General features: G+C 38.5%; 1 protein-coding gene across 36 annotated transcripts in view; it reads right to left on the reverse strand.

Annotated features, from left to right (window-relative positions):
* LOC128701616 (phosphatidylinositol 4-phosphate 5-kinase type-1 alpha) overlaps positions 1-17,428 on the reverse strand; it is a 573,763-nt gene that overhangs the window by 376,746 nt on the left and 179,589 nt on the right. For all 36 annotated transcript variants that reach the window (XR_011394183.1, XR_011394184.1, XR_011394182.1 and 33 more), the window contains exons 3-4: positions 11,010-11,183; positions 349-524 (exon numbers count right to left, since the gene is read on the reverse strand). Coding sequence is in view for 31 of the 36 variants with exons in the window: in XM_070101702.1 (XP_069957803.1) it covers positions 349-524; positions 11,010-11,183 (350 nt within the window). In the remaining 5 variants the exon portion in view is untranslated. The remainder of the gene's footprint in view (positions 1-348; positions 525-11,009; positions 11,184-17,428) is intronic.

Here is a 17,428-nt window from a genome sequence, read left to right on the forward strand (position 1 = left end):
AGAGAGCAAGTTTCATATCAAGGTATTGAAGATACATGTACACCTCACACATCCTCTCATCTCTCCTTGCTGACAACTAAATGTCTAAGTTCATCCAATTTACAATATAGCTGTCATGGAATTGACAGCATTATCCACTAATTAATTTACAATATAAAAAAATACGATACCTGACAAATGCCATGCCTACAGTAAGTGCAAACTGGCATATTACATTCTTATAATTAAACAGAGTGTTGGGGTGTTACTACATGAGATTATCATATTTTAAATATGACTGATTTCAAAATTCCTTTTTTGAAATAGCCTGACCCTCCTCCCCTTTAATGATGAAAAACAAAAACTAACCTGAAATCCAAATACTGATGTGCCGGCGTTGATTGAGAACCAGTATTAGGAAAGAATATAGTTTCTACAACATAAAAGTCTTGAATTAAAACATCTAGCTCAGGTTTACTCGCCAAGCTTCCCACTGCTTGTTGGATCCCCAGCTGGATGGAACCCATCAACTGTGACGTCCCAATCTGTGGTAATGCACAATAATTGATTAATAAATTATCTCTAGCTGGAGCCTACCAACTGAAGCTTGCACTTGTAGAAATGCTCAATGACTGATTCATAAACCACATAAATCTTACATACTCTCTAATAGACTTAATTAGTATATAATTATCAAAAATAGATAAAACTTTTACAAGAGTTGTATTTTTTGGAGTTAAACCGAGTCATTAGTCTTTTTAAATGCCATTTCATTTGTCTTAACACATCTTGCCTGTACAATGATCTGTACTGTTGTTAATATTCTTCAAAACAATGCTAAACTTCTATTACTGACAGACCTAACATAAATACACAAGAGCACATTGTTAGTTAGCTACCCCTACCTCTTGCAAGTAAAAAAAAAAAAATAGAAGTGGATAAATTTATCTGTAATAGGCAAAATGTTTAAACATACAAATATTAAGGTACAGCATTAAGACATCAAGGTAATGCACCTCCAAGGACTTGCCGTGTCTCAGAGTTCTTGCTATGTCTCTAGCTCTATAAATGACTGCAGAAAATACTTCCCTACCTACCTTTCCACACCAAACCAAAGCCCAATTCTATTACAGCAGTACTGTGCTATAATAGCTGCATGTTGTGGAGAGTTCAAAAGTGTGCTCTGTGTTGTAGAGCATTGTAGTGTGCTGTATGTCAGGAAGGGTTGAAAAAAGTGTTGCATGTTGTGGAGGGTTGAAAAGTGTGCTGCATGTTGCTGAGGGTTGTAAAGTGTACTGCATGTTGTTGAGGGTTGTAAAGTGGGCTGCATTTTGTAGAGTTATAGTGTGCTGTATGTCATGGAGGGTTGAAAAGTGTGCTGCATGTTGCTGAGGGTTGAAAAGTGTGCTGCATGTTGCTGATGGTTGAAAAGTGTGCTGCATGTTGCTGAGGGTTGTAAAGTGTGCTGCATGTTGCTGAGGGTTGAAAAGTGTGCTGCATGTTGCTGATGGTTGAAAAGTGTGCTGCATGTTGCTGATGGTTGAAAAGTGTGCTGCATGTTGCTGATGGTTGAAAAGTGTGCTGCATGTTGCTGATGGTTGAAAAGTGTGCTGCATGTTGCTGAGGGTTGTAAAGTGTGCTGCATGTTGCTGAGGGTTGTAAAGTGTACTGCATGTTGCTGAGGGTTGTAAAGTGTACTGCATGTTGCTGAGGGTTGTAAAGTGTGCTGCATGTTGTTGAGGGTTGTAAAGTGGGCTGCATTTTGTAGAGTTATAGTGTGCTGTATGTCATGGAGGGTTGAAAAGTGTGCTGCATGTTGTGGAGGATTGTAAAGTGGGTTGCATGTTGTGGAGGGTTGTAAAGTGTACTGCATGTTGTGGAGGGTTGTAAAGTGTGCTGCATGTTGTGGAGGGTTGTAAAGTGGGCTGCATGTTGTGGAGGGTTGTAAAGTGTGCTGCATGTTGTGGAGGGTTGTAAAAGGGTTGCATGTTGTGGAGGGTTGTAAAGTGGGCTGCATGTTGTGGAGGGTTGTAAAGTGTGCTGCATGTTGTGGAGGGTTGTAAAAGGGTTGCATGTTGTGGAGGGTTGTAAAGTGTGCTGCATGTTGTGGAGGGTTGTAAAAGGGTTGCATGTTGTGGAGGGTTGTAAAGTGGGCTGCATGTTGTGGAGGGTTGTAAAGGGGGTTGGATATTGTGGAGGGTTGTAAAGGGGGTTGCATGTTGTGGAGGGTTATAAAGTGGGCTGCATGTTGTGGAGGGTTGTAAAGTGGGCTGCATGTTGTGGAGGGTTGTAAAGTGGGCTGCATGTTGTGGAGGGTTGTAAAGTGTGCTGCATGTTGTGGAGGGTTGTAAAGTGTGCTGCATGTTGTGGAGGGTTGTAAAGTGTGCTGCATGTTGAGGGTTGTAAAGTGTGCTGCATGTTGTGGAGGGTTGTAAAGTGTGCTGCATGTTGAGGGTTGTAAAGTGTGCTGCATGTTGAGGGTTGTAAAGTGTGCTGTATGTCATGGAGGGTTGTAAAGTGTGTTGCATGTTGTGGAGGGCTGTAAAGTGTGCTGCATGTTGAGGGTTGTAAAGTGTGCTGCATGTTGTGGAGGGCTGTAAAGTGTGCTGCATGTTGTGGAGAGTTGTAAAGTGTGCTGCATGTTGTGGAGGGCTGTAAAGTGTGCTGCATGTTGTGGAGAGTTGTAAAGTGTGCTGCATGTTGTGGAGGGCTGTAAAGTGTGCTGCATGTTGTGGAGAGTTGTAAAGTGTGCTGCATGTTGTGGAGTTGTAAAGTGTGCTGCATGTTGTGGAGAGTTGTAAAGTGTGCTGCATGTTGTGGAGAGTTGTAAAGTGTGCTGCATGTTGTGGAGGGCTGTAAAGTGTGCTGCATGTTGAGGAGAGTTGTAAAGTGTGCTGCATGTTGAGTAGAGTTGTAAAGTGTGCTGCATGTTGTGGAGTTGTAAAGTGTGCTGCATGTTGAGGAGAGTTGTAAAGTGTGCTGCATGTTGTGGAGTTGTAAAGTGTGCTGCATGTTGAGGGTTGTAAAGTGTGCTGCATGTTGTGGAGTTGTAAAGTGTGCTGCATGTTGATGAGAGTTGTAAAGTGTGCTGCATGTTGTGGAGTTGTAAAGTGTGCTGCATGTTGAGGGTTGTAAAGTGTGCTGCATGTTGTGGAGAGTTGTAAAGTGTGCTGCATGTTGTGGAGGGCTGTGAAGTGAGGTGCATGTTGTCTCTACAATGGATTCAAGAAGTCACTGGCTGGCAAAACAGTTCCAGAATAAGGATACCTAATGTTGCACAAGTGTCTCATTTATCAACCTGTTGGTTTTCTAAACCATTTATTCATATAATAAATTTTCCTAAAGGTCCTGCCTCATTTTATGTTTCATAGGCCATCTCTCTTAAAATACTGTTTTAACCTCATTAATATTGAAATTCATAAGAAACAATACTAGAGATAATTTTTAATTTAGGGGTTCTGTGCCAAGCTAAAACAAAAGCATTAATGAAAAACACAAGCAAATAATCTTAGTTATTTGTAAGAGGCCCTTCAGCAAAAAATGTTGGAGAATCAAATTTTGCAAATTTGGAGGCTTGACTACTGTGCATGGACTGAAACTTAACCTGAAATACATGTCTTTAGTGTTGCCCTAGTACTGTACTATCATGGAGAAGATAAAATGGACACCCATTTCTATAGTTAATTATTTTTTCCCGATTATATCCTAAGTTTTATTTTTCTATCTTTACCTGGTTTTCCTTTATTCTTTCCCCTACAGTACAGTGGAACCTTGGCACTCAAAATTAACTGATTCCAGAAGGCTGTTCAAGTGCCCATCTGTTAGAGTACAGCACAAATTTTTCCCAATTTTCTTTTTGGTTGGTTGTTATCACTAACCCTCTTAGGCCCCATGGTAACTTATTTATACAAATAATATAAAAAAACACCAAAAAATGGGAAGAAACACACAAAGGTTTACAGCAAAGTTCTGGCAGTTCGTGTTTGTTTGGTCGAGTGCTGAGTAAACGGTCAACTACTGAGCAATTTGTTTACCGAACAAAGCGTTCGAATACCGAGCTGTTCAAGTACCGAGGTTCCACTGTATATGCTTGCTGAAACAAACATTGGTCATACAATTCATTCACATTTACCAAGAATGTTCTAAATACAGTGGACCCCTGGTATTCGATGGCATCGGTATTCGATAAATCCGGTATTTGATGCATTATATCGCAAAAAAATTTTCTCGGTATTCGATTGAAAACCCGGTATTCAATATGATTCGTATGAGACGTCCAAATGTGGCCTGAACTGCCCCTTGTGTGCCCGTGTTTACAAGCCAGCCAGTGTGCGCGCATCTAAGGATACATTCGGTGCATTCCATATTATCCATATTATCACTGTGTTTGGTGCTTGTTTCTGCAAAATAAGTCACCATGGGCCCCAAGAAAGCTTCTAGTGCCAACCCTGTGGTAAAAAGGGTGAGAATTAGTACGGAAATTAAGAAAGATTTTGAAGGGTTTGGCGCTAACCCTGAGAAGCCTATACCAGTTGTGGAATACATTGTGCCTACTTCAAAAATTAAGGAAATGTGTGCACAGTGGGTTGAAGTGCAAACCTTTATGGATGAAAATCACCCTAACACAGCTATTACAATGACAATGTTGTGGCCCATTTTAGACAAATCGTAAAGGAACAGGAGGTACAGAGCTCTATGGACAGATTTATTGTGTGACAGAGGTCCAGTGACTCTCAAGCTGGTCCTAGTGGCATTAAAAGAAGAAGGGAAGTAACCCTGGAAAAAGACTTGCTACCTCAAGTCCTAATGGAAGGGGATTCCCCTTCTAAACACTAACACCTCTCCCCTCCTTCCATCCCATCAATCATCACCAGATCTTCATTAAAGGTAAGTGTCAATTATTTTATTGTTATTGTAATTATTCTATTGCATTAAACTTAATATTTCATGTAGTAAAATTTTTTTTTTCATACTTTTGGGTGTCTTGCACGGATTAATTTGATTTTTATTATTTCTTATGAGGAAAATTAATTCGGTTTTCGATATTATCGGTATTCGATGAGCTCTCAGGAACGGATTAATATCGAATACCGGGGGACCACTGTAAAGCCACATCTTCAAAAAAAGATGCACCTAAGAGAACAGTGACATAAATACAGTACTATTAAATAAAAATACCATACATAAAATTTGGACTCATCCCTGGTGGGCAAAACGTCTTCTCATTTATTTATTTATTTATTTATTATTTAACCCTTTCAGGGTCCGTCCCATAGATCTATGGCTTTACGTTCAGGGTCCAAACCGTAGATCTACGCCATGAGCTCAGCTCACTCTGATAAACTGTGAGTGGTACATTTGGGCCTAGATATGAGAGAATACATCTATGTGGTATGTGTGCACCACATAAAACAGATCCTGCAGCACACTGTGTATAATGAGAGAAAAAAAATGAAATCATGATTTTTCGATTAAAACAGCAACTTTGCAGTGTTTGTTCGTATGTTTTTTATAGTTGTATTTGCGATTTCTTGGTCTCATTTGATAGAATGGAAGACATATTACAGAAATAGAGGTGATTTTGATTGGTTGTCGCACTGGAAATGGCTTGAAACTGAGCTCAAAGTAGCAGAAATGTTAAATTTTTGCCGATATTCAAGAGTAAACAAACGACCTCACACGTCTAATACACATCAGCTGGTGGGTCTAATATACATTCACAAATATGGTGATGATATTTATACAATTATTACAGTATTACATAACAGTAAATCTTCTATTTTTTGGTGTGAATAAAAATTCATTATGTGAATAAAAAATCAAAATGGAATTTATTTGTAAAGCCTCAAAACATAACTAATGAACAGAGGAAATGTTAGTTTAGTGCCAGGAATGCTTACATTGTTCATTCTGGACCCTATTTTGAAATTGGAATATTTTGAACTTTGTGTTAAATTGGCCAAATTAACAATTTCCGATCACTTTATTTTGTAGTTGAAACAGTTGACTTGGCGATTTCTTGTGCTCAATCGATAGAATAGAAGTAATACTAGTGAAATAGCTAAGAATTTGGTTGACTGGAATAATGTAATTGGCCTAAAATGGGAGTCAAAGTCGGCAAAATCGCCGATTCGTAAATATCGCTGACACATCAAAATTCGCAAGAGCATAATTTCGTCAATTTTCCACCAAATTTCGTAGTTTTTGTTTTATTACCTTCACAAAAAGATTCTCTACGATTTCATAAGAAAAAATAACAATTTTTTTTTTTTGAAAATTCTTGGACACTGGTGCATGACTCCAGATTTGGGCCTTGGACCCTGAAAGGGTCCAAGTGGTTAAGTGTAACATGCCAAAGCCCCCTGTATGCAGAGCATCATGGGCAGGCTTAAAATTAACTTAAGATTAACTAAGCAATGATATATTCAGTGGTAAATATTATTGTAAACGGTTAACAATTAAGCACAAATGAGTACAGTGGACCCCAGGTTAACAATATTTTTTCATTCCAGAAGTATGTTCAGGTGCCAGTACTGACCAAATTTGTTCCCATAAGGAATATTGTGAAGTAGGTTAGTCCATTTCAGACCCCCAAACATACACGTACAAACGCACTTACATAAATACACTTACATAATTGGTCGCATTGGGAGGTGATCGTTAAGCGGGGGTCCACTGTATTTCAAAGACAGGTCATATGGTCATTTACTGTGTTGCTGTGCATTCAGCAGAATGGAGTAATCTGTTAGGTAATGTAATTAAAAATAACAAAGTTTGATTGGGTCACAGGTTAAACATTTATGAGATACAATTATTCAGTATTTATTTAGTTGTGGGTGAGTAAGTGATTTTTAAGTAGAGACTTGAATTTATAAACCAACAGTGTTTCTTTTATATTCACAGGTAATGAATTCCAGATTTTTGGGCCTTTTATGTGCACTGAGTTTTTTCATACTGTGAGATGGACACTAGGAACATCAAAGAGTGATCTGTGCCTTGTGCTATGGTCATGTGTTCTGTTGAGGTTGGTAAGGAGACGTTTGAGAGGAGGGCTTATATCCAAGTTAAGTGTTCTATGTATGTAGTAGGTACAATAATAAGTATGGATGTTTGTATGGTGAGTAGGTTTAGAGTTCTGAATATTGGTGGAGTGTGCTGTCTTTAGTGGGAATTTGTTATCATTCTGACTGCAGCCTATTGTTGGGTAATTAATGGTCTGAGATGGTTTACTGTTGTTGAGCCCCATTCACAAATTCCATAGGTGAGATAGGGGTAAATAAGTGAGTGATATAGGGTGTGAGGGAAAAGTTCAATAGATAGTAGAGATATAGTAACGATAGTTTCATTACCGGCTACTAGTTAAGGTAGGGTAAGTCAAGCTCCCGCCTTTCTTCCCCCTCCCCGAAAGTGATAGTTTCATTGCCGGCTACTAGTTAAGGTAGGGTGAGTCACGCTCCCGTTTTTCCCGCCTTTTCTCCCCCACCCCTAAAGTGATAGTTTGATTGCCGGCTGCTTGTTAATGTAGGGTCAGTCTAGCTCCTGCTATCCCTTCCCCTCCCTCTTCCACACCCCCCCCCCTCGAAAGGTGACGTGTGGGGCTCTGGTCAAACAGTAAATCACTCGACTCACAGCTCCCAACACTTATTCTTGGATGACAGTGAGGGTCACCTGTCAATCAACGAGAAGAACAGGAGAAGGACTAACGTCCAGAGACTTCCCCATTTTGCATTTAAGTTAACCCTTTCAGGGTCCGTCCCGTAGATCTACGGCTTTACGTTCAGGGTCCAAACCGTAGATCTACGCCATGAGCTCAACTCACTCTGATAAACTGTGAGTGGTACATTTGGGCCTAGATATGAGAGAATACATCTATGTGGTATGTGTGCACCACATAAAACAGATCCTGCAGCACACTGTGTATAATGAGAGAAAAAAAATGAAATCATGATTTTTCGATTAAAACAGCAACTTTGCAGTGTTTTTTCGTATGTTTTTTATAGTTGTATTTGCGATTTCTTGGTCTCATTTGATAGAATGGAAGACATATTACAAAAATAGAGATGATTTTGATTGGTTTTAGCATTGGAAATGGCTTGAAACTGAGCTCAAAGTAGCGGAAATGTTAAATTTTTGCCGATATTCAAGAGTAAACAAACGACCTCACACATCTAATACACGTCAGCTGGTGGGTCTAATATACATTCACAAATATGGTGATGATATTTATACAATTATTACAGTATTGCATAACAGTAAATCTTCTATTTTTTGGTGTGAATAAAAATTCATTATGTGAATAAAAAATCAAAATGGAATTTATTTGTAAAGCCTCAAAACATAACTAATGAACAGAGGAAATGTTAGTTTAGTGCCAGGAATGCCTACATTGTTCATTCTGGACCCTATTTTGAAATTGGAATATTTTGAACTTTGTGTTAAATTGGCCAAATTAACAATTTCCGATCACTTTATTTTGTAGTTGAAACAGTTGACTTGGCGATTTCTTGTGCTCAATCGATAGAATAGAAGTAATACTAGTGAAATAGCTAAGAATTTGGTTGATTGGAATAATGTAATTGGCCTAAAATGGGAGTCAAAGTCGGCAAAATCGCCAATTCGTAAATATCGCTGACACATCAAAATTCGCGAGAGCATAATTTCGTCAATTTTCCACCAAATTTCATACTTTTTGTTTTATTACCTTCACAAAAAAGATTCTCTACGATTTCATAAGAAAAAATAACAATTTTTTTTTTTTTAAATTCTTGGACACTGGTGCATGACTCCAGATTTGGGCCTTGGACCCTGAAAGGGTTAAATACCTGTGCACCTGTATGAAATTGCAGGACGTAACCCCACATCATTGCAGCGGTAAAGAACCTGCTTTCCTGTCATCGGGAGAGATTACTCACTGGTATACTGTGAAGAACTAGCCAGTGGATGGTCACCAACACCTGCGACCCCCCCCACCCCATCATCAGCAACGGCTACGATTTCAACAAGTGTCACCAACACCAGACACCCCTGTAGATATTAGCGTTGAGTTCAAATGTTATTTTATTCATTTCATTTTTCATTTCTTTCAAATAGGATATACCTTTCATGTTTTATTGTTTTATGTTTGATTTAATAAATAATAAAGTGTTTATCTTTGTGAATTATTATTTCTTTTTCTATTCATTAATTTTCATGAGGAGGAGCCAGCCTGAGTAATACTGTCTGAAGTTGTTACAGGGCTGAGTAAGCCTTCACATAGGGCCAGGAGGGCTGACTGTGGAACATAGTACCGTATCTTTGATAGTATGATTTAAACATTGAACTGTGTCTTTTCTTTAAAATAGGGTAGTAATAAATCTTACTAAATATTTTACTTAACATTGAGCCTCATTATTTAAATCAAATGAGAAAAAATCATAATATTCTTAAGACGTATGTTTAAAACAGTAATGAGGTTTACAGAATAACACAATGGCTATACAGTGGACCCCCGCATAACGATATTATTTCAATCCAGAAGTCTGTTTGGGTGCCGTTATAGACTGAATTTGTTCCCATAAGAAATATTGTGAATTAGATTAGTCCGTTTCAGACCCCTAAAAATACACCTACAAAAGCACTTACAAAAATACACTTACATAATTGGTCGAGTTGGGAGCTGATCGTTATGCGGGGATCCACTGTACACTGTTAACCCTTTCAGGGTCCAAGGCCCAAATCTGGAGTCACGCACCAGTGTCCAAGAATTTTCAAAAAAAAAATTTGTTATTTTTTCTTATGAAATCGTAGAGAATCTTTTTGTGAAGGTAATAAAACAAAAAGTATGAAATTTGGTGGAAAATTGACAAAATTATGCTCTCGTGAATTTTGATGTGTCAGCGATATTTACGAATCGGCGATTTTGCTGACTTTGACTCCCATTTTAGGCCAATTACATTATTCAAATCAACCAAATTCTTAGCTATTTCACTAGTATTACTTCTATTCTATCGACTGAGCACAAGAAATCGCCAAGTCAACTGTTTCAACTACAAAATAAAGTGATCGGAAATTGTTAATTTGGCCAATTTAACACAAAGTTCAAAATATTCCAATTTCAAAATAGGGTCCAGAATAAACAATGTAGGCATTCCTGGCACTAAACTAACATTTCCTCTGTTCATTAGTTATGTTTTGAGGCTTTACAAATAAATTCCATTTTTATTTTTTATTCACATAATGAATTTTTATTCACACCAAAAAATGGAAGATTTACTGTTATGCAATACTGTAATAATTGTATAAATATCATCACCATATTTATGAATGTATATTAGACCCACCAGCTGACGTGTATTAGACATGTGAGGTCGTTTGTTTACTCTTGAATATCGGCAAAAATTTAACATTTCCGCTACTTTGAGCTCAGTTTCAAGCCATTTCCAGTGCTAAAACCAATCAAAATCATCTCTATTTTTGTAATATGTCTTCCATTCTATCAAATGAGACCAAGAAATCGCAAATACAAATATAAAAAACATACGAAAAAACACTGCAAAGTTGCTGTTTTAATCGAAAAATCATGATTTCATTTTTTTTCTCTCATTATACACAGTGTGCTGCAGGATATGTTTTATGTGGTGCACACATACCACATAGATGTATCCTCTCATATCTAGGCCCAAATGTACCACTCACAGTTTATCAGAGTGAGCTGAGCTCATGGCGTAGATCTACGGTTTGGACACTCACCGTAAAGCCGTAGATCTACGGGACGGACCCTGAAAGGGTTAATCTCATTACTGTATGTAACTATCATATGAGTGTTAATAATATAGTTTCACACTGGACTGACCTTTACAGTACACTATGGCAGTTTAAATCATTACATACAGTATTTGCATGTGAAAAATTTACATTGCTGCCTCTGATATAAGCATTACAGGCATGCAATATTACAATTATTAAAACAAAAATATCCAAAGAAAGTCATCCACATATAAATGAGCATTTCACACTTGAAGGTGATTCCAGTAACATTAGTGTCCTCTTACCTTCTTATATGTGACCACACCACCCTCCCCAACTCTTCTGTGGCCAATCTTACGTTCTTTATCCCGAAATGTTTCATAGCGGGAAGGGCCAGCATAGGTTTTTGAAATTTGGGAAGTCGCTGTTGTGGGGGTTTTGATGCCACCATCTTGACCTGCATTTTGTGCTGCTGAGACCTGCAAGATTCAAGAAAATCAGAAATAAATCAATCACACTGAAGCAAGTGATACAGGTATCCTCATTTTTCTATCTCAGTACAGTATATAAATTAAAACAAAAAACAAAAATGTTTGATATAAACTAAAAACTCTTCCGACATCTCCGTTTTTTCTTCCCTTGTTCCCTTAATTAAGTCTATCGTTATCATCTCCTGTATTATCACTACTTCTACCAAACACTGTACATAAAAGAATTGCAATGAAATTTTAATTTTTTTTTATTAACACACTGGCCATTTCTCACCAAGTCAAGACGACCCAAAAAAAAAAAAGAAGAAACACTTTCATCATTATCATTCACTCCATCACTGTCTTGCCAGATGCATACTTACACTACAGTTAAAAATCTGCACATATCTACACCCCTCCTTCAGAACACAGGTACTGTACTTCCCACCTCCAGGACTCAAGCGCAGGTCACCAGTTCCTTGAATCTCTTCATAAATGTTTCTTTGCTCACACTCCAACAGCACATCAAGTCATAAAAATCACTTGTCTCCACTCGCTCCTAATACACTCACGCATGCCTCCTGGAGGTCCAAGCCCCTTGCACAAAAAACCTCCTTTACCCACTCCCTCCAACCTTTCCTAGGCCAACCCCTACCTCACCTGCCTTCCACTACAGATTTAAAAGCTCCTTATGTCATTCTATTTCATTCCATCTTTTCTAAATGTCCGAACCACTTCAACAACCCCTCCTCAGCCCTCTGGATAATACTTCTATTAACCATGCACCTCCTAATGTCTAAACTACAGATTCTCAGCATAATATTTACACTGCACATTGCCCTCGGACACAACATATCCACTGCCTCCAGCCTTCTCCTAAAATACTGAAAATATATTGCATATTACTGAATTGATTAAAATCCTAAAACTAAGTTTATTTTCCTTACTTGGTCGCAGAAAATTTGGATTTGCAAAGTATGCAATCTGAAATTATTTTGAAAATCTTTTCAACTTGGAAAAGCCATTTGTTAGAGATCAGAACACTATTCCTGAGGTACAAGTGATTAATGTCGTGAAATGTAAACATTGTGGGTTCAAGCATAGTAGTAGTACTTGTGGGTTTAAAGATTTTTCCTGTAATGAGTGTCATAAGAACGGTCACTTGAGAAGAGTGCGTAGGGAAAAATCATTAAAAGTGTCTACTAAGGTTGTATCAAAAATCATGTAGTGACAAAAAGGAGACAGTAATGAAATAGCAGTCACCAAAATAACCTAGAACAAAGACAGTTAAGATGCTTGATGGAGAAAATAGTCCAGCAGACATGGAAGTGATGAGTTTATATGCCATAGAGGATAGTGTTTTCCATGAAGGCAGAATAATACGGGTTTATCATTAACAACATACAGACTGACAGTGAGGTGTCCATCTCGACATTATCCAAAGACTGGGTAGAGGCAGTAAAAGGGCACACTGAGCCATGTTCTAGGAAGGTAACTGCATATAATAATTGGAAAATAAGCCTTTCACTGTAGAGGTTCAAACCAGTATTAACTCAGGGGTAGGAAACTGCATCGCTAAAGTTAGAGACGGGATGTTCAGTAAGTTTAATTTTAACAACCATAGAATTAACTGGGAAAAAATAAACCAAGAGCTATCAGACATACCCTGGTAATCAGACATGAGCACCCTAAATCCCCACCAGTGCCTAGAGAAGCTGAATACAGAAGCATACAAAGTATGTATGAAACATGTACCATTGAGGAAACCCAGAGGAAGATCAGATATAGAGAGAGAGCGTAAGAGATGGTACAGAAGAAGAAAACGGGTTACTGAACTGCTTAAAAACACAAATATGCTATAACAGAGGAAAGACAGACTTAGCAGAGAGATCACTGAATTAGAGCAAAAACTTAGGATGTCATACCTCACAGAAGTACAAAGGGAACAAAAGGCCAACCAGGATATTGCAAGAAACCCAAAATATTTCAATTCCTACGCAAAATCCAAGCAAAGAACTACCTGTATAATTGGACCACTACTGAGAGGAGACTCGTATACTAACGATGAACAGGAAATGAGTGAAATCCTAAAAGAACTGTATGAGTCGGTGTTCAGCAACCCACTAAATGACAGCAAGGTAGAAAATGCAGAAATATTTTTCACTCCAGAAGAAGGCCACACAGACCAACTAACTGGCATTAGTACAAATCCCATAGATTTCGAAAAAGAAATGAATAACAGGCCCACTCACTCAGCACCTGGACCAGATTCATGGAATGCTTTATTTATAAAGAAGTGCAAAGTACTACTAGCACTAGCCCTCAGTATTCTTTGGAGAAAGAGCTTAGATCTAGGTGAAATACCAGAGGCCTTAAAGAGTGCAGACATAGCTAATTTGCACAAGGGAGGTAGTAGAGCACTAGCTAAAAATTACAGACCAGTAGCCCTAACCTCTCACATCATAAAAATCTTCGAAAGAGTGATGAGACGGCAGGTTACAAATTTCATGGAGCAGCACAACCAACATAACCCGAACCAGCATGGTTTTAGAGCAGGACGATCATGTCTGTCACAGCTGCTGAACCATTATGACAGAATTATGAAGGCATTGGAAGACGACCAAAATGCAGATGTGATTTACACAGATTTTGCAAAGGCGTTTGACAAATGCGATCATGGAGTGATAGCGCACAAAATGAAGGCCATGGGCATTACGGAGAAGGTAGGCAGATGGATTTTCAGTTTCCTAACACACAGAACACAAAATGTAGTAGTGAACAGGGCAAGATCCAGCATCAGCGAGGTCAAAAGCCCAGTGCCCCAAGGCACTGTCCTGGCACCTCTGCTGTTCCTCATCCTCATAGCAGACATAGACAAAAACACCCGGCACACTTTTTTATCATCATTTGCAGATGGCACTAAAATAAGCATGAAAGTCAGTACAGTAGAGGACACTGAAAAAGTACAGGAAGACATAAACAGGGTTTTCCAGTGGGCAGTGAAAAAACAACATGACGTTCAATGGTGATAAGTTCCAGCTGCTTAGGTATGGAAAGAATGAAGAACTCAAAAGGAGCACTATATACAAAACTCAAGAGGGTCACCAAATAGAACGTAAGGAACACGTAAAAGACCTAGGAATAATTTTGTCAGCGGACCTTTCTTTTAAAGGCCATAACAAGACAAAGATCACGACAGCCAGGAAGATGACTGGGTGGGTATTGAGAACTTTCAAAACAAGGGAAATAATGCCGATGGTGACACTTTTCAAATCGCTGGTGATCCCTCACTTAGAATATTGCTCAGTGCTGACGGCCCTGTTCAGGGCAGGAGAAATATCGGAGCTGGAACAAATACAAAGATCGTTTACAGCTCACATTGAGCAAGTAAAGCACCTAAATTACTGGGAACGCCTGCAAGTCTTGAACATGTACTCATTGGAGCGGAGGAGAGAGAGGTACATGATAATATATACCTGGAAGTTACTCGAGGGCTTGGTCCCAAATCTGCACACTGCCATAACAACATACTGGAGTGAGAGATATGGGAGGAAGTGTAAAATAAACCCAGTGAGGAGCAGGGCTGTGGTGAGAACAATAAGGGAACATTGTATCAACATCCGCGGTCCCAGACTTTTCAACATCTTACCAGAAGATATCAGAAACACTGTTGGAACAAGTGTTGAAGCCTTCAAGAGGAAACTAGACAAGTATCTTCACCAGGTGCAAGATCAACCAGGCTGTGATGGATATGTGGGGCAGCGGGCCTCCAGCAGCAACAGCCTGGTTGACTAGGCAAGCACCAGACGAGCCTGGCCCATGGCCGGGCTCAGAGAGTAGATATACTCTCGAAATTCTTCAAAGGTATATCAAAGGTAAGGGCTTTATGTAGTGAGGTCAGAGAACAGTAACTTGTGTAGAAAAGCTCTCATGAAAAAGGTAGGAATTTACCTTGCTAGTTTAGTTGAATCTACCAAAATTAACAAACTAGACAGTGCTGAAGAAATGTTAGATAATTTTAGAGTAGATTATAGTAAACCTATCTCCAGCATTGTGGCCATTTTGTTATTTAACAAGATATTTTGGGCCGGGGTTGAAAGATTTTCCAGACAGTATTCAATATTTGTAAGCTGGTCTCCGAAATGTTAAAAAGTCATGTAACCAACATGGTTGATCCAGAAATTAATGTCAAATGAAAACACCATACTATAACAAGATGATTTTTTCAATATTTCAACAATTTTTTTTTTTCATATTTTTGGGGAAACTTTAACTCGAGACAGGGAATATCATTTTAGGCTTTTTTTTTATAATTCGTAATACAAGCATATAGTAAGTATAAGGGACCAAGACTTTTGAACACCTCCCTACATACACAAGGGGAAAGTGATGCTGTCCCTAAGTTTGTGAAAGCAAGGCCAGTATCATTCTTTCACAAAGAAATGACTGAGGAAGAATTAGAAAAATTAGTGCAGAAAGGCATTACTGAGCCTATATCACACAGTGACTTAACCTGATGCCTTTTCCCCCTTCTCCCTCTTCCCCTTTTCTCTTCCCTCTTTCTCCTTTGGGTTTTCTTTCTTCAACCTTGGGTATTTCATCCATTACTATTATTTTTCCCCCCTATGTGTTCTTGTTCCTACCCTTTGTGGGTCCCTAGCTTCCTTGCAGTGTTCCTCTTTCTTAAGTCTTTGACTGACACTACTACTACTACTACTACTACTACTATTACTACTACTACTACTACCACCACCACCACCTCTATCACTACTTTTCTTCCTTTCCTATTACCTCTCTTGCCATCCCGGTCTGCTGGCTTATATACACTCCCTCCTCTCCTTTTTGTTAGTGTGACTTTGTAAATGGTCCAAGTCGGACCAAAACATCATTGTAAGCTCCTCTCTCCTATGTGCGGGTTATTTGTGTGTTGTTCTAGTCATGGTATTGTGCCCTTTCGTTATTTAACAAGATATTTTGGGCCGGGGTTGAAAGATTTTCCAGGCAGTATTCAATATTTGTTAGCTGGTCTCTGAAATGTTAAAAAACCATGTAACCAACATGGTTGACCCAGAAATTGATGTCAAATGAAAACACCATACTATAACAAGATGATTTTTTTATTATTTCAACAATTTTTTTCATATTTTTGGGGCAACTTTAACTCGAGACAGGGAATATCATTTTATGCATTTTTTTTATAATTGGTATTTTTTTTTTTTAACAAGTCGGCCATCTTCCACCAAGGCAGGGTGACCCAAAAAGAAAGAAAATCCCCAAAAAGAAAATACTTTCACCATCATTCAACACTTTCACCTCACTCATACATAATCACTGTTTTTGCAGAGGTGCTCAGAACAGGCGTATAGTAATAAGTAAAAGGGACTAAGACTTTTGAACACCTCCCTACATACACAAGGGAATTACCAACAGACTCTTAAGATGTTTTGACGAAGGAACTTGACGAGTTCCTCAAGTCGGTTCCTGATAACCCAGACTGTAGTGCATATGCTGAACTGAGTGAGGCTAGCACCAATAGCCTTGTTAATCAGGCAAACAGGAGGCCTGGTCCAGAACTGGGCTACAAGGGCAGGTAACCTGCTCAACAAGATAGCAAGTTGCAAGCACCACCAGCCTAATTAATCCAGCTGTCAACAAAGTGACCTAGTTAAAGGCTTACCATAGGCCTAGTGATCCCTAAACAACTAGGCAGACACAGGTGAATGTTTTGTTTGTATTGTTTTGTGTTGTACTGATAATACTGTGCTTATCTTCAAGATAGTGTATCTGATGATGATAATAATGGAATGTTCACTTCTATCTACCAACCTGTCCACTGGAATCTGATACAGCAAAACCTAATACAAATGTTACACTCAACTATGTATTGTACATCATGACACAATTTTCACTGGAACAGAATTTTACCACGTACGCACAATACATCAATTAAGATTTTTAACTACCTTCAATGAAGCTGTCATGCCAACATTGTTCACAAAATATAATGCAAAAATCATTAGTAATTCCTCTAATAAATTATAGAATTGCTTACATAAAAAAAGTAAATTGTTAAGTTTAAAAGCAATTATTGAGAGGTAATAACATGTATATGTGATTTACATATACAAAAGCCATTAAATACCAGAAGGTAAGTCTCCAAAAGGAATGTCCATGTAAAATAATAACTAGTGCACTCATAAAGGAATAGGATATTATCATACAATTAGAATGAAATATCCTCAGCCTCCAATCCA

The sequence above is a fragment of the Cherax quadricarinatus genome, chromosome 78 (assembly GCF_038502225.1).
Source record: "Cherax quadricarinatus isolate ZL_2023a chromosome 78, ASM3850222v1, whole genome shotgun sequence".
Taxonomy (NCBI): Eukaryota; Metazoa; Arthropoda; class Malacostraca; order Decapoda; family Parastacidae; genus Cherax; species Cherax quadricarinatus.